This window comes from Aulonocara stuartgranti (assembly GCF_965226115.1).
Source record: "Aulonocara stuartgranti genome assembly, chromosome: 13".
NCBI classification, from domain to species: Eukaryota; Metazoa; Chordata; class Actinopteri; order Cichliformes; family Cichlidae; genus Aulonocara; species Aulonocara stuartgranti.
In genome coordinates, this window is record NC_138949.1 from 10,059,188 (window position 1) to 10,084,498 (window position 25,311).

Here is a 25,311-nt window from a genome sequence, read left to right on the forward strand (position 1 = left end):
CAACCTGTGCACTGCCTGGATTGATTACAAGAAGGCCTATGACTCAATGCCCCACAGCTGGATACTGGAATGCCTAGAATTGTACAAGATCAATGGGACCCTAAGAGCCTTCATCAGGAACTCAATGGGGATGTGGCGTACAACACTAGAGGCCAACTCCAAGCCCATAGCACAAGTCACCATCAAGTGCGGGATCTACCAAGGAGATGCTCTGTCCCCACTGCTGTTCTGCATAGGCCTGAACCCCCTCAGTGAGATCATTAACAAGACTGGCTACGGATACCGACTACAGAACGGAGCAGTTGTCAGCCACCTCCTGTACATGGATGACATCAAGCTGTATGCCAAGAGTGAACAAGACATGGGCTCAGAGAAGAGCTCGAGAGGATGTGGAGGGTGAAGGTAACGGTGGTCCCCGTGGTAATTGGAGCACTAGGTGTGGTGACTCCCAAGCTAGGCGAGTGGCTCCAGCAGATCCCAGGAACAACATCGGAGATCTCTGTCCAGAAGAGCGCAGTCCTGGGAACAGCTAAGATACTGCGCAGGACCCTCAAGCTCCCAGGCCTCTGGTAGAGGACCCGAGCTTGAAGGATAAACCGCCCGCAGGGGCGAGCTGGGTGGTTTTTTTTTGTTTATATATATATATATATATATATATATATATATATATATATATATATATATATATATATATATATATATATACTCAAACATTTAGGATGGCCTAGGAATGCAAGGGTTCTCATACTTTATTTTCTTTGAATTTTAACACTGCTTCACGTTTCTTTTGACTGTAAGCAAATACAGTCACCTGCTACTTCATTAGCTACACCTGTTAAACTACTTGTTAACCCATGTATCTAATCAGCCAATCACATAACAGCAACTGAATCCATTTAAGCATGTAGACCTGGTCCAGATGACCTTCAGACAGAGCATCAGAATGACGACTTTGTCAGTGATTTTGAAAATGGCACGGTTAGTGGCTGGTCTGAGTACTTCAGAAACTAGGAAATTGAGTGGGATTTTCCCCACACAACCAACTCTGAGGTTTACAGAGAATGATCTGAAAAGGAGAACATATCCAGTGAGCTGCAGTGGCCTGGGAAAAATGCTTTGAGCTGATGACTCGAAGCTGATAGGAAAACAACAGCAACTCAAATCACTATGCAGAAGAGCATTTCCGAACCCATTGGATGATAGAAGATTGGATAGTCTGGATGTGGTGGTATAATAGTTTAAGGGATATTTGCTTGGGACACTTTGGGCCCCTTAGCACTAACTAAGCATTGTTTAAACACCACAGCCCACCGATTTATTGCTGCTGATCATGTCTATTCCTTTTTGACCACAGTGTACACATTTACCAATTGCTGCTTCTAACAGGACACATTAGCATAGGACAAAGCTCAAATCATCTCAAACTGGTTTGAACATGACAATGAGTTCACTGTACCCAAATGACTTTCACAGTCACCAAATGCCACTCCAATAGAGTACCTTTTGTATGTGGTGAAATGGAGAATTCACATCATGGATGTGCAGCGTGATGCTGTTATGTAACTGTGGACAACATCTCTGAGAAATCTTTATAAAATTAAGAGTTTAGACAGCTCTGAACCCAAAAGGATGTCCAAACCAGCCCAGTGAATATATATGATACTGAAAAGCAGATTAAGGTTTTGGTGTTGGAGTTGAAGCACAAAACTAGATCTGTACTTTTTAAAAATCTATGACTAGGTAGATACCCGATGTGTGTGTGTGTGTGTGTGTGCGTGTGTGACATTAAACCACCCCCTTTACTTCTCTTCCTTTATCAGGGTTTCATTTTTACACCTACACATAATACTGACTGGTTAGACCCACGGTACAGAAATATCATATGATTAAATCAGAAAAAAGAAGGAAATGGTTTGTTTATTAAAATAGTTTCTTAGACTAAGACTTTCCGCACTGATTCTGGCCTTTCAGATAACATCTGTCTTCTTCTCTCATAATTAAGAAAATGAAAATATAACGACTATAAACAGAATCCCACGAGAACATTTCCTGGCTTATTTTGTGCACCACATTAAGATCATATCACTTGTTTTCGAACATTAGACAAATTATGTTTCAGTGCTAATTCAATCCAGAGCTGTCAGCTAGTTCATCACCTGAGATAAGAGGTTTGCTTTCTTGGTCTGAACAGTGAAACGGGAAGAAAAGACAATAATCTCTTAGAGGGAAGGTTAAATATAGCTTTTTTTAAAACAACAGATTAACGTTGTTACGTTATTGGAAGACGCGGTAGTGTGTATGAGAGTAAAAAAAAATCATCGATGTGTTCTAATAATAACAATAATGCGTTTAGAGCTACAATATAATAATAACGTCGTTATTTTAATAAGAATAAACAATATTATGAACCTGGAGGTTCGGCGTGCTTGATGACGACACTCGTTAGACACGCTCCGATTGGTTAGATTTTAACCGGAAGTAGGTTACAACCCACTCTTTTCTCTTTGCTCCGTGGCATTCTGTAACACAACCTACCTACCTACTGCTGCTAGTTTAACACAAAATGCGACAGCTGTAATGAGGGGCAGGAATGGACAAAGCCGGGATTAGGTGAGTGAACGTTTGGAGAGTACTATGGGTAACAGAGAGGCTTTCTAACGGGTAAGAATAAAAACCCGAAAGCGAAGTGAAGCGCGGAACACCGCTAAGCTAGCAGCAGAACTGTAGTCATGTCCGGTTCGAATTTTTTCGAAATAAGGGGATGTGCTGCCTGTAATGTCGCAAATTTCAAAAATAATTAAAGGTGCTGAAATTTGCAAATATGCCACAAGGGAAAAAAATCTAATTATCAAAGGTTTTAGGCTAAGAGTTTTTTTTTCTGGAAATATAGCCAACTTTTCTCTGTCGCCATGCCAGTAGCTTAGAGTTTGAAAGTCTCCCATTATTAGCATGACTTGGTTCTGTTGTTTTTCAGGCAGTCTTGTGTTACTTTGTCCTTGACTTAACACCCCCCCCCCCCCCCACACACACACACACACACACACACACGCACACACCTTCCAAACTGTTGAACAAGCACTCTCATCAGCACACATCATCAGCAGAACAGTTTTGCGTTAGACATTCTTTGTGTGAGTAGTAAAACTAATATCATAGTTGCGTTTTGCCTTTTAGAATGTTAATAAGAATCATTAATATTTTATATTTCTGTGTTTGGTGTTAAACATTCAAGATCTCATTTTAGAAGAAAGCATTAAGGTTAAAGAAATAAATGTACAAAGAAGTATTTTGACAGCTACGGCTTTTAAAACATCAGCACAAGCTCAGTTCCAGTTCTGGCTGGATTCAGAGCCCTATTTCATTATAGCTGTCTAGAGACTGATTTATATCTGGGTGTGAGAGCCTGAAAACAGGGTTACTTTGTAAGTGTAAGCTTGGAGCTGTGTGACCTTCAAGAACCTGCTGCACATGGTATCTGGTTGACACGATATTAGGCGTGGAAACTCCTGAAGGCTGCCTTTTTTTTTTTTTAACCAGGGATTCTTGACTGGTGAGCCTTGTGTGACATTTACCAAGCCTGTAATTAAAAAGATAATCACAAATCGGCCTTGAACGCTGTGTGTGTTTCACTTGTTTTGTCCACTTTCATTCCAAGAAGGTACCTCTCAGAATCTGGAGTGTTTGGTCTAGCCCTTTGCACAAAGCTCGTGCATTTATTTTGAAGAGAAAGAGCTACACCGGAAGTCAGTTTGTAGCTAGCTTGCTGTGAAGCTCGCCCACCAGTTTCCTTGTGTGCTGTTGTTTGGCTGAGAGCTAGCTGGCGTGTGTTAGCTGTCCAGGTGTAGCTAATCCCTGCTGTCCCTCCTTCCTCAGGTTTAAACGGAATCTTTGAAGTGAAGAAGTCGGATAAATGTTCAAAAGAAACTTACTGACTGAAGGAAACTGTAGATAGCAGGTTGGTTTATTTGAAAGGTTGCTTAAAGGTAACACATTAAATGTCATTGTATGATTATCTACTGTTTTGTCATCAGTGCTTTTATCTAAAAGTCCCTGTATTGGGATCCTGGATTGTGGCCTTTTTTCTGATTGTGGATTTTTGTGTTTTTAACAGCTGATCGTTTTGTGGATTTATACAGGACCTATGTGTGGAAATACTGATGCATTGGAGCCAAAGAACAAGATCTCTTTATTCCAAAATGATCTACACACCCATGTCTCTAAGATGATGTACAGAAACCTGTTTTAAGTAATGTGAGCAGTCCGGGGCGAAGGGAATGCAGGCTTGTCAGCTATAGCTTTTATGAGAACGTGATGCCCAGGCGGGGATTGCCACTTCAGGGTCGGGTCCGCTGGCTCTTCCTGGGTCTTTTTCTGCTGCTGGTGTTGCTGCTGTTTGCATACCTGCTGGAGTGCACTCCACCAGCAGACGTCAGCCTGATCTTACCAGGGGAGACCTATGGCAAAGAATACTACCAGGCCCTGCTCCAGGAACAGGAGGAGCGCCACCTGAACCGTGCTGCCAGTCTGAAGCGGCAAATTGCCCAGCTTAAGCAGGAATTACAGGAAATGAGCGAGAAGTTGAAAGTTCTCCAAGAGAAAAAAGAGCTTCCAGGAGTTCCGGGTCTGGCTGATAAAGACCAAGAGCCTGGAGATTTGCTGGAGTACTTGCATTCTCAGATCGACAAGGCTGAGGTCAACACTGGAGCTCGCCTTCCAAGCGAGTATGCCTTGGTGCCGTTTGAGAGTTTTACTTCTTCCAAGGTGTACCAGCTGGAAATGGGGCTAACGCGGCACCCAGAGGAGAAACCAGTCCGCAAGGACCGCAGGGATGAGCTGGTGGAGGTCATTGAGGCCGCACTAGACATCATCAACAACCCTGACGAGGAGGATGGTGTGGAGGATGATGTGCCGATGCAGAGGCAAACCTACACAGATGGTCACTTTACTGAAGGTGAGACTCTCAGTTAAATTACAGAGTAAGAGGCAATGACTGTAACCAGTGTTCAAAATGAACCTTTTATTAACAGTTTCCACTCAGTGAATAGACTCGTTGAAAAAAAAAAAATCACCAGGAAAATCTATTTTTAACGATCCAGAATAATAAACTGAGCCTTTGTTCCAAATCTGATTTGGTTAGTACATTTTATTTAGACAAAGGAGCACTGGGTTGCACTGATATACACTATCTGATGAACACTGGCCAATATTGCCTATTGATTGATGTTGGCATATGACAGTTATCAGATTTTGTGAACAGTCTGTATTTAGGAATATAAATGTTGCACTGGTTAAATGTTCAAATTGTGTGAGCTGCAAGACTTTAACTCTTTACCCTCTGAAAGCCTTTGAAGCTCTTTTCTGAACTTGATGCTTTCTGTTATATTTCAGGCTCGCTTGTAGAACAAAGTGACTGGGTGTGCATCAGAAGTTAGTGACGATGGTCCCTGACCTTGCAGCTACCTTTGGAAAAAACGAGTCAAAATTAAAGCACATCTTTTATTTTCTTTTAGAATATTTCTTTATTTTCCCCTTATTCCAGGAAAACGATAAACAACAAAACAAAATCAGCCAAATTGTTACTTTAAACATTGATATTGGGCCAAAATGTCACAATCGGCAAAGGTCCGATTCAAGTTCAGACAGAACAAGCTTGACCTCAAAAGTGATGCGTCAAACGTAAAATACATTTGAAAGTTCATAAGCTGCACTCTCAGCTGCAATGACCCTCCATGACTCCTGCTCCTTGGCTAGTGTATATTGCTTGGTCAGAGTTGTGGTTAGGAGATTACATGAGATAGTTAAGGTTTGACAAAACTGCAGGGGTCAGAGCTAGTCAGATTAAGACTGTGGTGTGCCTTTGCATAGCAAGGATGGGGACAAAAGTTTATGCTACGTGTCTGTGTTTGCGCGTTAGTCATGCGCAGCAGTAGTGCCAAACAGAAATTCTCCTTGAATTTGGCATTTAGTGCCACTTAGTGGATAACTGGTACGTTTTCTCAGCCTGTCTCAGTGTTTTTCAGATTGTCTTCTTTTGGCAGGGCTGTACCGGACAGAGCGAGACAAAGGGACACTTTACGAGCTCTTCTTTGCCAAAGAGGATTCCAGCAGTTTCCGCCACGTCACACTCTTCAGGCCTTTTGGGCCCTTAATGAAAGTCAGGAGCACATCTGTGGAAACATCAGGAATGATTATTAACATCATTGTGCCACTAGCGGGCAGAGCAGAAACTTTCTCACAGTTCTTGCAAAACTTCAGGTGAGAATGAATCTTAAATCCATCCCTCTCCACTAAACATGAGCCAGCACCCTTGGCCTTCATTAGACGTGTTGGCTTTTGTTTCCACCATTGTTGTGGAAAGCACTGCAGCCTTGTGTGTCCTTGTAATCCATTTGAAAAATGCATGTGTTTTTAGGGAGGTGTGCATACAGCATGACAGAAGGGTACATCTCACGGTGGTTTATTTTGGGCAGGAAGGTCTACAGGAGGTGACGTCATCTCTGGAAAAAATGTCGAGGTGAGTCTATTGAACAGAAAGACCTTTTAATAGGCTTGTTAATATGTCATATGAGGCATTTGTTAAAAATCAGGCGTTTTGTTTTACAGGGAGGAGAGCTTCTCCAACTACACTCTCATCCCAGTGGACGAGGAGTTTTCCCGAGGTCGAGGTTTGGATATCGGAGCTCACGCATGGAAGAAAGGCGACGTCTTAATGTTTTTTTGTGATGTGGACATCCATTTTACACTCGAGTTCCTTAACACCTGTCGTCTCCACGCTGCTCCAAGTAGGTTTAATTGGCTCACATTCATTATACTCTTTTAGTGCTCTTGCTCTCAGCCAAAGGTTAATTTGCTTGTTCTGTTTTACAGACAAGAAAGTCTTCTATCCTGTCGTGTTTAGTTTGTACAATCCTGCCATTGTCTACGGAAATTTGGAGCTGGCTCCACCTGTTGAACTCCAGCTGGTAAGAAGTGTAAAGGTTCCCATTCTGACCAACGTGTTAGAAAGCTGGTTTGGTGGTGACCTGTGTGTCAGAGATGACTATCTGTTTTCAAATAGATTCATAAAAAGGATGCTGGATTCTGGAGAGACTTTGGATTTGGAATGACATGCCAGTATCGCTCCGACTTTCTAAATATCGGTAAGCACCAATCATTTGTTTTATTAGACGCGACAGTTGTGCGTAACATGTTTTAAATGGGTCGTATCCCCGCAGGTGGTTTTGATCTTGAAGTCAAAGGTTGGGGGGTGGAAGACGTCCACTTGTACAGGAAGTATCTGCGGAGTGACATGATAGTGATCCGCACGCCTGTGTCGGGTCTGTTCCACCTGTGGCACGAGAAGCAGTGCGCGGACGAGCTGACGCCGGAGCAGTACCGCATGTGCATCCAGTCCAAAGCGATGAACGAGGCCTCCCACTCTCACCTGGGGATGCTGGTTTTCCGCGAGGAGATCGAGGCTCACCTACGCAAGCAGGCCTTCAAGACACAGAGCAAAACAGAGGACTGAGCGAGCCTCTGCGTACCCAGCATCATTTCTACATTAAGACTGCATGGTGCTGATATCGTTAAGGCACTAGAGCGAAGACATGTTTACACGGATCCTTCTGCATTTCACCGCACAGCTGTAGACAAATGAATGTACAAAAATGAACATTAGTCAATGTGAAAGTTCACAACGTGGCAACAAGTGTTACTGAAGAGCTGACGCATAATTAGCAATACTTAACTTGCTGAGGGAAGAACAACAGGTACGTATCTCGTGGATTTAGGTTGACAATATGTTACATGAAATCAAATCAATAGGCATGCGCTTTCTAACTTTGAACTTGACAACTTCTCATTAAGCCACCCTGCCTGCTTCAAACACAGCACCTGACCTGCAGCCAGCCTCTTTAGCACCTTTTACAGCCAAATATGACTTCAGAAAGATTTCAGCTCATTCAGATGATTTCTGGCAGCTGTTGCGTGTTTGGACAGGCTTTTTAAATCAAACTAAAGACACATTAAAGGATAACAAGTTGCATAATTTATTGACAACTGTAAAGATGTTGCACTTTCTCATAGTGAACAAAAGAAGCCAAAAGTTTCAGCTGATCCTCAAACACTTTATAATCTTTCACTCAGTATTTTGGCAGTAGTATATGGAGCCATAATATTCTGTTTCTATTAGAAGTTCTGTGAGAGGGGCAGTATGGGTTTTTAAAAAAAAAAGGGAACTTGTGTTTTGTGACAGTGAGTCGCTGTTATCATTCATTTATTGCTGATTGTTTCCAAGTAAAGAGTTCACCTGAAAAGCATGTTGATCAAATGGTTCAAGGACTTGAGCAAAGATCTGCTTACTGCATGCAACGCTACAATATCAGGTGTATGTGGACCAGTATTATTGTATAGATAACAATGAGCGTCATTCCCAGCACTACGATTCCCACTTCTTGACTGGGATTGAATGTTACAGTCATGCTTGTAAATATTTTTCTAATATTCCATTGTTTCATACATGTGAGTTAAATATGTGCCTACATGCAGACAGTACTATGAGCCGTATTCACAGCTGCTGGTTTTTATTCCACATAATGTTACAGCTGAACAGTTCATAGGTTAGAGGGGTAATTTTAATGAGGACAGCTGTCTAAAGATTACATAGTGCAGGCAAGAAGTGCTTTTTCTCCCTCACAGAGGAAGCAGGTCTCATCTGGTACTGTAATTATTTTATTATTAATGTTTTTGCAAATATTCCAGCTTTCTGTAGATAGTCTTCGAGTCTCTCCTTACCCTGCAGGAGAAAACATCAGCAGTACACAATCCAAACGAAACACTTGAGCAAGGTGATGATTTATTTTGAGTCTTGCCATGAAATAAAACTTACAGAAGGCTGCATTTGCTTCTGCTCCTTCCTTTCTGCTGTTAGTATTCGATCTGCTGATACATGTTCTTGGGAAACTTGACCCCTCCCCCCATTTCTATAATTTATACTATAAAAATGTAATATCAAACTTGTCAAGTTTCTTTGAATCAACGAGCTCATTTGTATGTTTCTTAATTTAAGACAAATGGCGTAATACAATTGTATTATTCATCTGTATATAATAAACTACATCAATAAAAAAAAAAAAGGAAAAATAATCAAAATCCCAGTGAAGAAGTAATACATGAAACTAAATGGGACCAAAGCAGACAGGTGTACTCTGTGTATTAATGAGCCATCTGTTCTGGATGGATCCCCATGGTCTTGTAGATCTCTTTGAGAATGAGCAGAGCCGTGTCTTCAGATTGCCTACAAAACAACACAAGTGTTAATACACAGGTTTCAGACAGTCACCGAAGCAGCTTAAAGGACTTCAGACGTCACTCACCATCATTTATATGTGCAGTTTTTATACGCCTCTTTTCCACTAGTACCTACTCGACTCAACTCGATTCTGTTGCAGTCGTTTTCCATTACAATTGAGTACCACCTCCACGTGGGTCATTAAAGCTTTTTGTCAGACTCTGGGACCACAGTGGGGTATTTTTCTCGTTGCCAGGTTTCAAAAATGGTGGTTTGGATTTTTGTGAAGGAGTCACTCTCATGACTCATCGAGTGACACCATCGTCTGGCCTATTGGTGGCATGCAGTCTGATTTCACATTTTCGGATTAACTGTGATCACTTGGAACGCCGGCCGAGCACGTACTAAAGAAGGTAATACCCACCCAGTACCAGGTACTACCACCTAATGAAAAACTATCAAAACTAAGTTGAATCAAGTCGAGCTAAAAAGGTACTGATGGAAACGAGGTAAGAATGTACTGTGAGGAAAGGGCCTAAAAATCAACAATGAATAAAAAAAAAAAATCTATACTGCAGAAGAGTAAGTCTTTTTTTTTTTTTTTTTTAATGAAACCAAAATAATATGAGGACTTGGTAAATTATTAAGGATCACGTATTTGAGAGGCTGAAACCACCAAACCTGTTATTTTTGCACATAGTAAATATTTAAATTATTAATTGATACCAAAAAACATGGACTTAGTTTTCAGTCTGTGTCATTCAGCTGCTTAATACTCAAGTTTCCATTCAAATTGCAACTACAAACAGGTCTTTAATATGAGATTGCTTGTACCAGTAGCAGAGGTGACTCTGGAGGGCAAACAAATATTCGTTGAAACTCTCAATGGGCTTCTCCTGCAGGACGTAGTCGATGCGATTTCCTCCGTTTAACATCCCGATCTTCACCTGAGACTCGTCGTCTTCTTTTTGAAGCTCAGGGTTGTCTGGAATCTTATGCTCTGTGACAAACCAGATCAAAACGGTTGATCTAACAGTACAGAAAATAGTCAAACAAAGACTCACAAGTGAGCCGCACTCACCTTCGTGCACTTGTTGCTTCTCCTCCTCTTCGATCTGATTGGCCACGATGGCCAGCTGGGCCTGAAGTTGGGCATTCGAGGTGTGAGCACGAGCAAAGTCGTTGAGGGTCTGCCAGGCAGTCCTCAGGGAGCTGATGAAACCCTGCTTCAGGTCAGAGCCCATCCTGGTGAGAGACTCCTTTAGCTCTGAAACACACAGAATCACACCTAAGCCCATTTCCGCACAACCAATGAAACCTACATACACTTTAAAAAAAAAAAAAAAGCAACCACCACGAGAAACTTTATTTTGCTGTCACCTTAATGTTTTTCTGCACAGCCAAGGAAAAAACGAATCAGTTTTATTTGCCACTACGTTGCTTCATGGCAATTGAAGTGCAAGAATAGAGTCTTTGTGCTGTGTAACTGCAGATATTGGGACGCTCCACCCTTAAGCGGCAGAGAGGCCAAAAATACTGAACAGTTTAGCTTAGGCTCAGTAACTAACTCTGTATCTGTCAGCATTCACAGTTAAAACCTGATTATTTTTTGTTCCTTTTGCTTGAAACTTAATCTCATATGTGACTACAACAATGACAGCTCTGCTCTGAGTGTTTGGGTCCATACCAAGATGAAGCCTCTTCCGTCCTTTGTGATGTGGGATCAAAACAGGCTTCAAGTCCAGGTCTGGCATTATCATAGGCTCAATCCTGTAAGCCACTGGATCCAGCTAAAAGACATTAGTCTAGTGAATGAAATGCCTGTGCACACCAGAATACTGTACAAATCTGACCCAGAGACAATAAAACATGTTACAAATAGCTATAAATACACAAACACATACTGGATGATAAATATTGAAGAATCCCTTGCATGTGGGCAGCTGGTACGTCTCTTCGATATTCTCAAGTCCTCGTACAGTCAGGAACATGCCGATTGGAGAACCCAAGGCAAAGAAATTCACAGGCTCAAAGTCCAGAGTGTGGTAGATGACAGACACCTGCAAAAAGTTTATTAAATGTCAGCTCTGCTTCAGAATAGCAGCTCATTGTTGCTGAAAGACAGATGTGTTTACCTGCCCCGTTCCAACTTCAAAGTAATTGTAGTCCACATGGACAGAGGAGACTGTGCTGCCCACTGGAAGCTTCTTCACAGTCGGATCAGAGGGAACTTCAGCTGCTGGTGGAGGTGCTGCAGTCTGAGTGACCTCTTTGACCTCTTTTTTGTTCTCCTGAGCTGCCTGGCGTGCAGCCTGTGAACATGAAACCATGAGTGGGGCGGGTCCATAATCACAATTTTGCAAGCCTCGCAGATACTCAGCAGACAAACTTACCTGCTTATTCACTCTTTCTTTCACAAATTTGGCAATTTTTTTTCTGGGACCAAGTGGGATACCCATCTCCTTCAGGTCCTCAATTGTGCACATAAGCTAAGAGAATATAAAAGGGTCAGAATAAGATGAATTACATTATATTGCATAAAACCCCCGATGTTCTCAAATGACCTTATACAGTTTACATTTATAACTAGATTTCTTATACTTCTAAAACATATCTCAGCTCCTAGCAGTCTGTAAAATAAAAGGTGGACTGTGTTCTTACAAAAGATTCAATGTCAATCTTCTCCTCATCAAAGGTACTCTTGTATTCAGACAGGCCCAGATGTTCCAGCATAGCAGCAAGATCCTCAAACTCCTCCCCGTCTTCTTTGGGCTGCTCCTCCACAGCTGGAGGGGTGACGGCACTATTTTCCTGTGCAACAGGGGCCGTCACCTGATATGAGAAGCAAAATTTACAATTACATACCGAACCTTTATTCTGAAAATATTCAACTCATTTACAAATAAACGGAAAAGAGCACGGTGTTTGTTTTATTTTTACAGTATATTGTAATTTATTTAAATTAGTCAGGGCGTGACCTGTCTGACTTCTCCGTTAGCAGCGGGCATGGTTGGCATGGCCCCTCCAGGTGAGGCATTCTTCTGATTTGAAAGCAGGTCAAAGAGAATCAAAGAACCTGCAAGGAGAAAAATTAAGTGATGGTGGAAAAAACAGAAAGGTTAGAAGCTGATTAAACACGTTTATTACCTAAGCTGTGTCCTGCCACTGACACTGCTCCTCTGAAGTCCGGGTTCCTCTCCATGAACAGGGCATAGAGTCGGTTAATCTCCTGAGCAACAGTGTCCATGATGGTCTGGCAGTAAGTGGGACTGTTGTAGAAAAGCACATCTAACAAGGTCTCGTTGGTAAAGTGACGTAAACGCCCGGTGCTGGGCAAAGTGATCTTCTTTATCCTCCTGCAAAGATGAACAAGAAATAAGTCTGTTAAGGTCCTGCAAGGATGTCTGGTGAACTGAGGCACCAATTGTCTCCGGCATATAATGACAGTGTCCAATAAATGTTCTGTTTACCCATCTCTGAGTAATGATGAAGGACTTACAGGTGACAAACAATGTCAATTTAAAATAAGAGAGTAAGTCCAGTGTTTCCATCCAGTCAGGAGCTATTTATAATATCACCACATGTGTGTCAGGCCTCTTTGGTGTTAAACCCTTGTCCCCCTCACCTGTCCACCCCTGTGGCATCTCCATGTAGAGCCGTGTGCCACTGCACGGGCAGAAACTCCACTCTGCTGATAGCGTGTTCATCCAGCGATTTCTTAAAATGGCTCTGCAGCAGCTTCAGCGACACATTACGGAAGTCGTCCACTGAAAGCACGACAAAACAGCATTTTTAACGTTTCCTTTGTACACATCGTTACACGACTGCAGTGTGACTGCTCATTACTTCATTACTCACCACACTCAATCATGCTCCGAAATCTCAAGTCACACACGGGGCCAATTCCATGAACCATGAACACAAGATGATCCACCGTTGAGAGCTCACCTGGAAAGAGATGTCTCTAATCTTAAATATGTGCATAAAATGTGAACTACAGTCAGAATGAGGCTGCATTATACTTCACCTAGCACCCAACCAGCTATCAAAAAGTCCTTCTAATGCCTCTGGAATACCTTATCATACTTTTCATTTCCTAAAATTACACTTAGTGGATGATACAAACTGTGTTTACACTTAGAGCAAATTATTTTGAGCACAGCGGAACTTGTCTACCATCAGGCACTTCATCGTGGTCATCATCGATTCCTCTCTTCACCACTCTGGGTCTGGTCTGCCCGTCCTGAGTTGTGCCCCACTCATCTGGTACGCAGGAGGGCTGAAACTGCACTATGACCTACAAAGGCAAACAGATCAATGCTCGTGAACTATAAAGCTAATTACATCATCAGACCGCTACAGCACATTAATCAAACAGGGGTTTACCTTTGGGTTGTGCATCACAATGGTTTCCCCTGATGGGAACTCCAGCCTGCGGTGCCACTGGTTGGTAGACACAGCTTTCTTATATTCAGCCTAGAGATGATGCAATAATACAATATTATAATTTCCTTTTACAACAGTGCAGCCTAAACTAAATCAATAAAGAACAATGCAGAGGGTATAAAAAACAGTATTTTTGAGACAAACCTCGAGCTTATCGCTGAACTCCTCAGAGTAAGGAATAAAGCGACTATCTGTATCTCCTTTGTAGAACCAGGTGCAGCGTCGGACCTCTGTAGGCTCCTCCTCCCAGTACACTGCAGTCCGCATGCGGTCATAAAGCTGCACGTCATACCTCCCTCCGTCTGTGCGTATGATCACACTTTCTGGATCTGGTTGAACTGAAAGAATGAAGAAAAAAAAAAACAAAAAAAACTTCACTGTGCAGTTCAGGTCAAAATTAGATTCTCAGGAAGACAAATTTGCACGTGTCTTGTCGTACCAGAGTTGTACGTCTCCTCAAGCTGAAGGGAGTCAAAGATACTGAAAGGAAGCCAGACGCTTTTTGACTCCACCTGCTTGCAGTAGAACCAGTGAGGCTGAACTGGCTCATAGACGTTGTAGTTGTACGGCATCATGGGAACAGCAGGAACGACGGCTCCAGCTGTGGTGGCTGGAAGTGGAGGTGGAGGGCCCTGAATCTGCGTGGGAGGAGGCTGAAGAGAGAAAGATGTGATTTAACTTCCCAAATAAGTTAATAAACCCTTTGATCAACAACACCGGTGTGACACTCACCTTTGTATACATGGGTCCTGATGGGGGGAACGTTTGCGGTGGCGAGCTGACCAAGTAGGGATTCTGCTGTGGCGTGTGTGTTGGCGGCATGATTTCCGGAGCTGGAATATAAGGACTAGCTCTGCTGCTGGTGGGGGTGTGTCTGTACGGGTTGTGGCTCTGCGGCTGCATCTGGGGAGGCGGTGGGGTCATTGTGGTAGGGGGAGGAGTGTGACGCCCCATGGGGCTCTGGTAAACTGCACTACCAAACATCGAAGGAGAAGGGTTCATTTGTGAGCTGGCAGGTGGGGGTTGTGGTGGAATCATGCTGACACTGCTGGGAACAGAAACGTGTCCCGTTGTGGTCGGGGCTGCAGACAGCACTGGCGGGGGGCATGGAGAATGCCCTATTGATGCAAATGGGTCAGTACTGGTTATGGGACTGGAGAAGTAGCTGAATGTAGACGGGGCATGTCCATTCCCAGATGTCTGACCTACAAAGCTGTCTTCTTCTCCAACATCAGTGGAGTCATCTACTGCACACCGACATGGAGAATAAAAGTGTAACACATGTTTTAGTATCTATGCAAAAACATCTGACACACATTAAATCACAGAGATAGAGAATATGTGCTCAGAGCTGTAGCTTTCTACTGTTTAGTCCTTAAAGTATAAAAAGAGGAAACATGTTTATCAGGCGCTTGTTCAGCAGAATGTCGCATCATTAAATCCCTGTAACAGGACGTTATCTTTCCATTTAACTCAGAACACTGTTTTGCCTGTGACCCTGAAACATACGTGCAAAATAAAACATCACACAGCTGCCAGTCTGACCACAACACATCGCTGTCAGTTAGCCTAACCTTACGCCTGATAAACGCTTCCCTACTCGGACAAGGTTTCTTTCTCTTTCTGTTACTTTTACACTCAGTAAGCCCCGATAGCGATACGGGAACCCAATCTGCTAACTAGCTTAGCTTGCTAACGAACCCGCAAATGTTTGGACATTTCCTCAGTCGGCATCTCGTCTCACCTCCTGACAGCACCGCCGGACCAGTGGCCTGACTCACTGGCATGAAAGGCAAATTGAAGTTAAACTCTGGAGCGGCGCTGAATAGTAAATTTGCACTGGTGTTTGGAGCATTATTATTTTTTCTATCTGCCATTTTCCCCGAGAATTACACGTAGCCACTACCGGAGCAGGCAGACAGGACACGCTCAGTTTTGTTTTTTTCACTGCGCTTGCAGATTTTGCTGAGCTATAAAGCATTAACCGGAGATTGCACGACTACAAGCGGCGTAGCACATATTATTCAGATCTACTAAAATCACGCAGGCAATTTCGCCACAGTTCTTTTGTTGGAGCTACAACAAACACTCTCGCTCACCACTGCCACCTATAGACCAGGATGATTACTTACACTGTAATATTGGATCTTTTAAATAAAAAACAATAAACTGTATCTTTAAAAAATAGAAGTAGCTCTATATTAAAGACTATTTCTTTACTTTTCTTCACTAGAGCAGGAATTTAAAGTCAAACGAAAAACACCCAGCCTATCCTGAAGGAGAGTTATGACGCACCTCCGTGCTCCGGTTGGTCCCCGTACCCAAAACAAACCCACTACGCTCTCCGTCTGGTGACGCAAATTTCCCGCCCTTCACTTCAGCGATCCGGTGTATGGGGAAAGTCAACAAACTGGTATTTTCACTGTGATTTTTCTTTGATATATTTTCTAATCTCCGGACCTTTATCACCATCTAAGCCATGCCTTCCACACATGACTGGATTAACGACCCCGTTGGTGTTGTTGAGGGGATGTTTGGTAAGACACCGGAACTTCACTCAGTAGGGCTAACGCGTGAACCTAGCTAGTTAGCTCTCTGACTACGTACCGTGCCAACTTTGCACATTGCAGGTGGCTGTGTGTGTTTTCTTTTTTCTTTCTCTTCGAAAAAGCAAATGACTTACACTTGTCTTACACTTTTTCGTGTAGTTACTGTACACACGCCACTGCCACACATCAAGACGGAGACGGATTTTAAAGAATAAGCGGAAAAATCCACATATTCCTTAAAATCTTAAAGGACTGACATTTACGTGTCACTGGTAGGGGCGGTTATATTTAAGATTAATAAAAGTTGCTTATATCTTTTAGACATGTTGTATCATGTAATTCTAGTAACTCTTTTATCTATTTTCCTTCCAAACCCCCACATTATAACAGGGTTTCTCTTTACCCTGTCTCACTTCTTTGCTCAACATATTACATTTATACACTTACTAGTCACTTCATTAGGTACATCTGTTGAATTCTTCAATAAGACATATTTAATCTCTCTAATATATGCAGTTCCATGGCAACAACTCAGTGCATTTAACCACGCAGACATGGGCAAGACGACCGAGCATGAGAATTGGATGAAATGTGTTTTTAATTGACTTTGAATGTGGTATAGTTGTTGGTGCCAGACAAGCTGCTTTGAGTATTTCAAAAACTGCTGATATACTGGGATTTTCCCCCATAACCATCTCTTCGGCTTACAGAAAATTGGTCAGAAGAAGAGAAAATATCCAGTGAGGACCAGTTGTCTGGTGGAAATGCCTTGATGATGTTAGAGATCAGAGGACAATGGTTTGTCTGCTTTGAGCTGATAGGAACGCAACAAAGTAACTCGAATGACTACTTGTTAGACCCAGGATATGCAGAAGAGCATCTGTAAATGTGCAACATGTCAAAACGTGAGGCAGATGTGCTACAGCAGCAGAACACTTGATTTCTGCTGCAGAATTTGGATGGTAGGATCAACATTTGGCATAAACAACATGAAAGCATGGCTGCGTTCTGCCTTGCATCACCAATTCAGGTTGCTGGTGGTGTAATGATGTGTGAGGGATATCTTATTGTCACACTTTAGGCCCCCTTAGTACCAGCTGAGCATCATTTAAAAACCACAACCAAACTGAGGGTTGTTTCTGACCATGTCTATTCCCTTTATGTCCACAGTGTGGGGGCGACCGTGGCTCAAGAGTTGGCAGTTTGTCTTGTAATTGGAAGCTTGCTGGTTCGAGCCCCGGCTTGGACAGTCTGGGTCGTTGTGTCCTTGGGCAAGACACTTCACCCGTTGCCTGGTGGTGGTCAGAGGGCCTGGTGGCGCCAGTGTCTGGCAGCCTCGCCTCTGTCAGTGCACCCCAGGCTGTGGCTACAATGTAGCTTGCCATCACCAGTGTGTGAATGGGTGGATGACTGAATGTAGGGGTCCATAGGGACTAAGTAAAGCGCTATACAAATACAGGCCATTTACAGTGTACATCAGCCTGTGTGGAACGGGAGATTCACATCATGGCTGACAAGTCTGCAGCAACTGTGTGATGCTGTCACGTCAATATTGACCAGGATCTTCAAGGAATCTTTCCACCACTTTGAATCAGTGACATAAAAAATTAAGACAGTTTTGAACGCAAACAAGTGGGAGGAGCACCTTTGATCTTTGCGAGGATGTACTTTGAAAATGCCTGGTTGGGGGACAGGTTGGGGGACTGGTCTGTGGTGGTAGTGGAGCTTCCATGATTGCTCACACCAGAGGGTGCTTTCCATAGTGAGACAGAACATCTTTATCTAATGCAGCCCAGCTAAGCTAATTTTGCTCTACAACAACCATTTATCCAACTTTGAGTTTTGATTTGCCAATAAAATTATGCCTTCTTGATATTTCAGCCGCTTCCCAGAGTAATCCAAGCTCTGGCTGGGAGGCGAGAGCCGTGGAGTTCTTCAAAGATCGACTGAAAGAGAAGGACGCTCACACCTTGGTAATACAAATTACACTTTCAACAAAAACATGTGCACGAATGACAGGCTCCTAATTTGTTTCTGCACACTTTGATGCAGGTCCCATCTCTCAACGACATCCCCATGCATTACCTGAAGCCCAACAGCCTCGTGAAATTTCGCTGTTTCATCCAAGACATGTTTGATCCAGAGTTCTACATGGGAGTCTATGAGACTGTCGATCCAGCCACACAGGCTAAAGTACGCACTTCTTTATCCTCTCGCCTGCTGTTATTGGTACGAGTGCAGCCCTTTGATAATCTCTTAGCTGTTTTCATCTTTCATCCTCTTTTTCTGTCTATTCTTTCACAGACGTTGCGATGTGGGAAGTATAAAGACGTGACAGAATGCGGGGTGAGTCTCTTCAAAGACTCATTTGCTGTAGATGGCTCATTTTAGCTCCAACTTGGTTGTTAACGGGTGTTTCATCTGCAGGTGGATTTTAACTCTAAAAACACAGTAACTGCAGAGCGACAGACTTTCTACTGTGTGCCAATCCCCGGAGAAAACCCCTGGGTCAAAGAGATATCCTCAGCTTGCAAAAGACCACATAGAATCGCTCTTTACGCAGCTGGCATTCGTGAAATGTGCATTTATATCTTGTGATCTGCTGCTCCGAGTTGTCCTTAACTCTGTTGCACAGATATGCCAACAGCAGCCAAGCAAGAGTGGTGCCTTCCACCTCGTACGTGCCAAGCAGACAGAAACGAAGCTACGAGGAAGATGACGACATGGACACGCAGCCACAGAAGCAGAGGGAAGCGCACGCTGGTACGAGTGTTCAGAATCGGCATTCGTTCGATAAAGTCAAATTTACTGTTGGTCAGAATAAGAGTGTTAGCATAAGGTCCAACTTATAGCTGCTCTTGATCAGTTACATTATATCATTTTATTGTGTCATTACTGTCATTTTTGAAACGCTTTGATAACTTTGTGGATCCGTCCTTGCCTTGTGAGCATCGTCTAGACTCCTTTTTTCCTTGCATTATTGTGCAAATAGAAATAACTTGTGCTTTATAAAAGAAAATAGCATGTTTAGAAAGGCTATGTTGAAAATCCTGTTTAAAAAGCACTTTTGACAACGGTTTTATTTTTCCTTGCTGCAGGTCCTCAGAGTCCCACAGAACATCACGGCAACGGCGACTGTAAGCGGCAGGAGACAGAAGCTCCCTCCAGCCAGATGACATCTGCCTCCCACCTCGACCTCAACTTCCCCCTGCCGGGAGAGAAAGGCCCTTCCTGCCTAGTCAAGGTGCGCTGTGTCAGTTTATTCCTCTTCCAGTACTGAACCGTTTTGAACAAAGAGGTGATTTTAGAGACGATACAGCTATCATGAGGAGAGTTTTAGGACACATGCTATAATGTGCGTATCATTGGCAGGTCTATGAGGACTGGGACAGCTTCAAACTTAACGACATGCTTGAGGTCTACGGGATCCTCTCCGTCAGTCCCGCTCTCAGCGCCTTAGCCGACGAGAAGTAAGACACGATTTTCCTCCCTGCCCTGATCTGCTCGGTTTGTTTCTCATTGTTGACGTTTCCATACAGAGACGCCTCTTCAAACCTGCTGGATCCCACGGAGTCCATGGAGACGGCAGAGGAGCAGAGGGTGCACTGCCCGCCAGCCTCGCTCGTTCCACGCCTCCACATGCTCTACGCCAAGCAGCTGCAGCACAACAACCCCCTGCTGCCCTCTGCCGCCACCTTGGAGGACAACAGTGCTTGTAAGGACAAACAGTAGAGTAGTAGGCCTCCAAGTTTCTTCATTCTTTTTCCTCGTGTATGTTACATGCCAATCACACAGCCAGTAAGCATCCAGGAAAATATTTCATAATCCTGCTACAAAAATAAGTATCGCAGCAGGGTTTTTTTTTTCACAGATTTTAATGAGATAGCTGAATGTAATCTTATTTACATAACATTCTGCTAAATAAGCCTGAGTACTGGGGTTGTCTAGATTTCACTTGACAACTTGAAGAAGAGACACTTTTGGCAAGTTTGACTTCATTCCTCCGGAGGGATGAAGTCAAACTTTATTAAAAAAACATTAAGTAAACAACCCGATGCTTCCAGCACTGCAGACAAATCAGTTATTAATGCTGAATCAATGTGGGCGACACGTTTAAACTGCTTTGACTACATAAATATTATTTGCGGTGACTGTGCAATACTTTAGTGATACAGAGCTTCTTCAGCCGCCCTCGGTGCTGGAGGAAGCATGAGAATCCTTCAGTTCTGTGCACTTTTAGCACTGTTGCCGCACAGCAAAAAGAGCCTGGGGTCAAATCTAACACTCAGGATATTCTCCGTGTAGCTCAGTGGGCTCTTTCCGGTATTCCTGCTTTCTCTCACAGTCCAAAGACGGGCTCCTTAGGTTAACTGGCGATTCTAAATTGGTGTGAGGAGTGGATTAGGGGTGGGTTCTGATTATCGATTTATCGATTAAAATCAATTCTAGCTTGGATAACGTAAAATTGATTCATTAAAATCCTGAATCGATTTTAAAATGTAAATATATTTTGCCCGAAACGCCAGAATCTCAGGTTAAACCTCACAAAATTACAACAACCACCAAACAGCTAAAACAGTAAATGAGAGCAGGTACATGGATTCTGCACAAAGACGTAAACAAAGCGCGGACCCGCCGACGGATCAGAATCAGTGAGATGTCGCCTTTCTTACCCGACGGCACGGACACGGTCGGGGCTGACAGCTCGCTGATTCTGATGTTTCGCCAGGTCTGCGCTTTGTGTTTACGTCCTTTTTGCACTAGATTCTGAAGCTGCAGGTTTTATTTCTCTCCAAACAATATTGAGTGAACCAGCAGCAAAAGAAGATCCAAACTACGCTTCACATAAACATCATCATGAATTCACTCTTAGTTTTGCTATTTTGCTTCCACCAGGATAAAATCACATCTCTCTCTCTCTCTCTCTCTCTGTTCTTCAAAAACAGTTTCCCGTCTAAAAATCTGTTTTCTTCATTACAACATGCCGGCCGCTGTTTTTTTTTCCTTTTACTTACTTCCGAAAAGAGAGCCTAATTTCTGCCGTTCAATACGCTACTGAACAAATTTAAACGTCTTAAAATTAGCCGTGTCTCTAATAAAACCGCTGTAACTTTGCTTCACTTCAGCAGTATCAGGTAACGTTCATAGGTTGACTTTCTTTCGTTTTTTAACTACTGCAGAATATTTTTAAGGTTACCTGTTATAAAATCCCAGGCCAGGAAAGTCGCCTTCATGTTTTTCTGAGTTTTATCCTCAGCTACTTTGACACAAATGCATCTGCTGTGATGCTTACACCTTTGATAAAGTCTCGCAAGTGTCAGCTTTCTTTTTATAGATATAAAAATATGGAAATGTACTGATACGTGATCAGAATTATAATATTTCTGACTGAGGCAAAATTCGCCCGATTCGAATCGAATCGATTCCAGAAATCAGTGACGATGCCCAGCCCTAGAGTGGATGTAAGAGTGAAAGGGGGTCTCTGTGTATCTGTGTGTTAGCCCTAAAACAGTGCCGACCTGTCCAGGGTGACCCCGGTCTTCCTCTGTGATTTTGCTAAAATAAAATCACACTGATTACGGGTAGTCTGTAAATATGTGGACGTTTTGTTTTGTAGTTGTTTTCCATATTGGTTAAAGTTTAGCGCTAGCCCAGTAAAAGTCACAGAGAGCTGAAAACGCACCGCTCCTTCGACTCTAGTTGTCAAAGCCCGAAACAGATTCGCAGAGTCCTTCTCATGATTCCATTAGGTTTTAGTAAAACATTAACAAGAGCTGAAGTTTAGTTTCTGTAGCATCAAACATTTACCCATGAGTGTTCCCATATGAGAGATTTGTGCACATTTAAGCATGTGATGCACAGCAGTAACTCATTCATTTGGTTGCTTATGATAAATGGACATTTCTGACAGGATTACTGTGTACTTTACTTCCGACAGCTGAGTTTTCACACTGTCTTAATTTATAACACACCATTTAAAAACAGTCTGAGGTGTTTACTAAAGTGTGCATGGATATCAAGGAAGTCGCTTCAGTAATTATCAAAGAAGATAACGGGACAGATGTACTGTCAGATCTCATTAATAAATAATATCGCTTAAGCAGGGCGACTTGTTCCATCAGTGTTGTAGGAATGTTTAATGAAGTGTGAGAAGTATTGAAATCAAGCAGGAAAACAATCCCATTAAACTGAAGTTCATTTGCCTTGAAAAGCTTTCTAATAAGAGGAACAATGCAGCGACTGGTTCAGACTGGAGCTGAGTTGATTCTTTGTCCTTTCTTCCTCAGTTTTAGCTTCGACCCTGAGCGAGATGCCCTCTGTCAGAGAAGAGCTTCTGGCATACTTGACTCATGTCCTCCTGGGTGATGCTCTTGCAGCCGAGTACCTCATTCTGCATCTCATTTCTAACGTGTACGTAAAGTTCAGTATGTGAGCTTCCTGATTATTATTTTTTTTGTAATTTTTTATTTGATGGTTTCAAACTAACGCCAGCACACTTTTATTTTTCTTGTAGGTACGTGAGACGGGACGTCCTCCCGCTGGGCAAGTTTACCTTGAACATGAGTGGCTGTCCTACTGTTGCCTCGTACACTGAGCGCCTTTATCAGATCATCCAGCAGCTCGTGCCTTCTGTGAGTTATCAGCGCAATCGGTCGCAGGTACTGCTTGGTTTATATCTGGATGAACTGAGACACACTCAACATTGTTTCCCCTGCAGTCACACTACCTGGGCATGAGCCTCCAGAACATGAACCAGATACGGTTGGTGCCTAAGAAGGACTATGTGGCAAACCGGCTGGTGAGCAGCGCCCTGCAGCTGGCCAAAAACACTTCCCTCTACCTAGATGAAACGCAGCTGGAGCAGGGACAGCTGGACACAACAGGTGGGTCTTCTAGAAGACCACAAGAGGTCGACAGCGAGGACTCAAACGCCACCATTTTTCCTGTCCTTGTGACTGAACTGGGTTGGATCTGTTACTCTGTTGTGTTTGTTGCTGCAGGTGTGCGTAACGTCACGGCCTTGGGGAACCTGATCTCGTGGCAGAAGGTTGATTATGACTTTAACTACCATCAGATGGAATTCCCCTGCAATATTAACGTGCTCATCGCGTCAGAGGGCCGCTCGCTGCTGCCGGTAAGAACGCAGTGAAAGCTCACTCCCACCCATCGCGGATCCCTCCCAGCACCCTCGCCTCGCTCCCCACCCCCGGCTACGGCTAGGGGAGGGGTTCGGTTTCCTCCGGTGTCTCACGAAGCAGAGCCGTGTCAGACACTGGTGGTTGTTTCCAGCCGGCGTCACGCTGTCGTCTCAGCTGACATCGGTCGGCCGCAGCCAGCCCTTCAAGCCGGCGGCTTTAACCAGAGTCTCGCTGTGTTGCGAACAGCCTGAGGAATGTGCTGTGCGCTATTTCTGTGTGCTGGTCTAATGGGTTGCCATGGTGGCAGCTGTGTGCCACGGGAACAATCCCGGGAGAGGCGTCAGGCTCGGCCTGCTATTAGGCGAGCAGTGAAGGGCAGCATGCTGTAAACAACTCCCACGGTTCATTAGAAGTCACAATGGTTACATGGTTGTGTTTACTGTTTACAGCGAGCAGCTATTGGCTGATTAGAAGCTGGAGGCTCGGCTCGATCAGATGCTTAACCGTCACCAAGGCTTTGATCCTGTCTGCCGTGCTCTGAAGTTTTGATAATATGCCAAAGTAGGCGGGCATGCAGCACACAGGGAAACTTTTGCATAGCAACACCTAGTAAAAAAGACATCCTTTCTGGATATGGACTTCCTCTATGGCACACAATCAATATTATTCTTTATCTCCACAGTCTGACTGTCAGATACACCTGCAGACTCAGGTCGCTCCATCCCACCTGGAGGAGTATCTCAGCACCATGCACATGCTTTCTCAGGCCTCATCACAGCTCAACAAGTTCAGAATCTACCTGAGTGTGGCTCGGCTGCTTGACTACAGCATCTCAGATGAAGTGACAAAGGTGAGACAAGCTCTTATACTTATACAGTGAGTTGAGTTTCAGCTAGTATGGTAGCTGTTTCTTCATGTACCCAGTCTGTTTGAGCAGCTCTTTTTATAAGTTTGCATACAAGAATTAAGTGTCTCCTTTTCCTCCTGCACTCAGTCAGTTGAAGATGACTTTGTAGACATGAGGAAGGATGACCCCCAGAGTATATCTGCCGAGGACCTGCACAGGATGCTCGTTGTGGCGAGGTGGGTTGTGATTTATATAACTGCCTTTATGTAGCATTTAATTAATTTTCATTCATGAGAATAATAACAGCCCCTAAGGCACTTTAGAGTGTTAAGCAATAAGCTATAATCAAAACTGAAAGCACCATAAACAGGCTGATGATAGCTTCACGCCTCAGCGCAGCCAATTTCTTTTTTTTTTGAACTCGCTCGTACATCTCATAGATCGTCTCAGACTGGCAGCTTATTAAAACTGAGATGTGGCTCTCTGCGAATCTGTCCGTAGGTTGTTGTCTCTGAGCCAGGGTCAGACCTCGCTGTCCAGAGACAGCTGGCTCCGAGCCAAACACATCGAGGCGCTGCGGAGGAGCCGGATGGAGCAGCACAAGTGTGTCAACGGCAACGAGCCGTGATCAGAGGCAAATGACATGACTTGTTTGCTTTTTTCCCCATTTGATATCTAAACAGTTTGTAATAAAGATGTTTTCATTTGCCACATAGTTCAGGTATTCACTTTTTTTTTTTTTTTTTTACTGTGCTGAGCTACATATAAGATTTAGATACTGTTGTATGTACACCAACATCGCAGTTTATCATCACACTGAAGTACTGCCTTAAATTCAAAGTCTCTTGTGGGGTTCACACCAGAGGTTAAGCTCTACTAGACAGAAAGGTCTGTTTACAGGAAAAAAAATAATTTCTATCTTCAAAAAAAAAAAAAAAAAGTAAATAAAGGAACAAGATCTGGATCACTGTTTGTCCTGGTGCATTTTTCTTCCTGGGTTAGTATACTGTGCTGTGCTGTTAATACATTTGACAGTAAACATGCAGCAATCTTTTAGTCACT

General features: G+C 43.4%; 3 protein-coding genes across 8 annotated transcripts; 2 read left to right on the forward strand and 1 right to left on the reverse strand.

Annotated features, from left to right (window-relative positions):
• The first annotated feature begins 2,478 nt into the window (after window positions 1-2,478).
• On the forward strand, window positions 2,479-8,875 carry csgalnact2 (chondroitin sulfate N-acetylgalactosaminyltransferase 2). Of its 3 annotated transcripts, none has more exons than XM_082556983.1 (9): window positions 2,479-2,610; window positions 3,874-3,983; window positions 4,112-4,951; window positions 6,039-6,255; window positions 6,413-6,514; window positions 6,604-6,782; window positions 6,868-6,962; window positions 7,058-7,139; window positions 7,215-8,875. In XM_082556983.1, exons 3-9 carry the CDS (start codon window positions 4,312-4,314, stop codon window positions 7,505-7,507), a joined length of 1,608 nt encoding a protein of 535 aa, XP_082413109.1. In that variant the 5' UTR covers window positions 2,479-2,610; window positions 3,874-3,983; window positions 4,112-4,311; the 3' UTR covers window positions 7,508-8,875. The 3 variants fall into 3 exon arrangements, with proteins under 3 accessions (XP_082413109.1, XP_082413108.1, XP_082413110.1); XM_082556982.1 differs by having other exon boundaries at window positions 3,874-3,955; XM_082556984.1 differs by lacking the exon at window positions 3,874-3,983.
• Window positions 8,814-15,643, reverse strand: sec23ip (SEC23 interacting protein). Of its 3 annotated transcripts, none has more exons than XM_082556979.1 (18): window positions 15,459-15,643; window positions 14,447-14,958; window positions 14,154-14,367; window positions 13,859-14,052; window positions 13,655-13,744; window positions 13,445-13,565; window positions 13,127-13,216; window positions 12,894-13,035; window positions 12,416-12,624; window positions 12,247-12,344; window positions 11,930-12,100; window positions 11,662-11,757; window positions 11,404-11,580; window positions 11,173-11,328; window positions 10,956-11,058; window positions 10,350-10,535; window positions 10,103-10,268; window positions 8,814-9,274 (listed from the first exon to the last, which is right to left on the reverse strand). In XM_082556979.1, exons 1-18 carry the CDS (start codon window positions 15,589-15,591, stop codon window positions 9,193-9,195), a joined length of 2,940 nt encoding a protein of 979 aa, XP_082413105.1. In that variant the 5' UTR covers window positions 15,592-15,643; the 3' UTR covers window positions 8,814-9,192. The 3 variants fall into 3 exon arrangements, with proteins under 3 accessions (XP_082413105.1, XP_082413104.1, XP_082413103.1); XM_082556978.1 differs by having other exon boundaries at window positions 14,447-14,961; XM_082556977.1 differs by having other exon boundaries at window positions 10,103-10,535.
• A 384-nt stretch (window positions 15,644-16,027) lies between these two features.
• mcmbp (minichromosome maintenance complex binding protein) lies at window positions 16,028-25,213 on the forward strand. 2 transcript variants are annotated; one of them, XM_082556981.1, is made up of 16 exons: window positions 16,028-16,127; window positions 18,145-18,236; window positions 18,316-18,456; window positions 18,568-18,609; window positions 18,691-18,780; window positions 18,897-19,026; window positions 19,362-19,507; window positions 19,636-19,733; window positions 19,803-19,978; window positions 22,551-22,674; window positions 22,778-22,895; window positions 22,982-23,147; window positions 23,265-23,398; window positions 24,085-24,252; window positions 24,397-24,485; window positions 24,751-25,213. In XM_082556981.1, the coding sequence occupies exons 3-16, from the start codon at window positions 18,340-18,342 to the stop codon at window positions 24,875-24,877; spliced, it is 1,725 nt and encodes a 574-aa protein (XP_082413107.1). In that variant the 5' UTR covers window positions 16,028-16,127; window positions 18,145-18,236; window positions 18,316-18,339; the 3' UTR covers window positions 24,878-25,213. The 2 variants fall into 2 exon arrangements, with proteins under 2 accessions (XP_082413107.1, XP_082413106.1); XM_082556980.1 differs by having other exon boundaries at window positions 16,050-16,251.
• Window positions 25,214-25,311: the final 98 nt, after the last annotated feature.